The 514-nt window shown below is 61.9% G+C and overlaps 1 protein-coding gene across 2 annotated transcripts in view; it reads left to right on the forward strand.

Annotated features, from left to right (window-relative positions):
• Window positions 1-21: 21 nt before the first annotated feature.
• Window positions 22-514, forward strand: part of LOC102755741 (interferon-induced transmembrane protein 3) — a 1518-nt gene continuing 1025 nt past the window's right edge. Inside the window, exon 1 of one of the 2 annotated variants that reach the window (XM_015562404.1) lies at window positions 22-461. In XM_015562404.1, coding sequence (XP_015417890.1) covers window positions 207-461 — 255 coding nt within the window. In that variant the 5' untranslated portion in view covers window positions 22-206. The remainder of the gene's footprint in view (window positions 462-514) is intronic. The other variant, XM_006761352.2, reaches the window with a different exon arrangement.

Raw genomic sequence — 514 nt, forward strand, 5'->3', positions numbered from 1 at the left:
CACCCTCACCCCAGGCCTCGGCCTCTCTCTGCTGGGCTCCAGTGCAACCTGACACTCCCTAAGCAGGGACGCCCTCCAGGAACACAGCCAAACCCAACTCAAGTTGGGGAAAACGGGAAAACGAAACTTCCAGGAAAAGGAGGCACCACTGAGGCTCCGTTATCCTGCGATCGGCATCTGCACGCCGTCTCCTCCGCTCCGGCACCATGAACCCCAACTCCCAGCGAAGCTTCGTCTTCCCAATCCCCCGCGCCGGAGTGTCCCCATCCTATGAGGTGCTCAGGGAGGAACACATTGTTCCAGTGCTGGGGGGTCCCCAGAGCTCGATGGCAGCGAGGACGACGGTGGTCAACATCCAGGCTGACACCGTGGTGCCCGACCACATCGTCTGGTCCCTGTTCAACACCCTCTTCTTCAACCCCTGCTGCCTGGGCTTCGTGGCGTTCGCCTACTCGGTGAAGGTGGGTGCAGGGGGTATAGAGGGGAGGCAGGGGGCTTCCTGGAAAGCGTGTGC

The sequence above is a fragment of the Myotis davidii genome, unplaced genomic scaffold (assembly GCF_000327345.1).
Source record: "Myotis davidii unplaced genomic scaffold, ASM32734v1 scaffold3578, whole genome shotgun sequence".
Classification (NCBI taxonomy): domain Eukaryota; kingdom Metazoa; phylum Chordata; class Mammalia; order Chiroptera; family Vespertilionidae; genus Myotis; species Myotis davidii.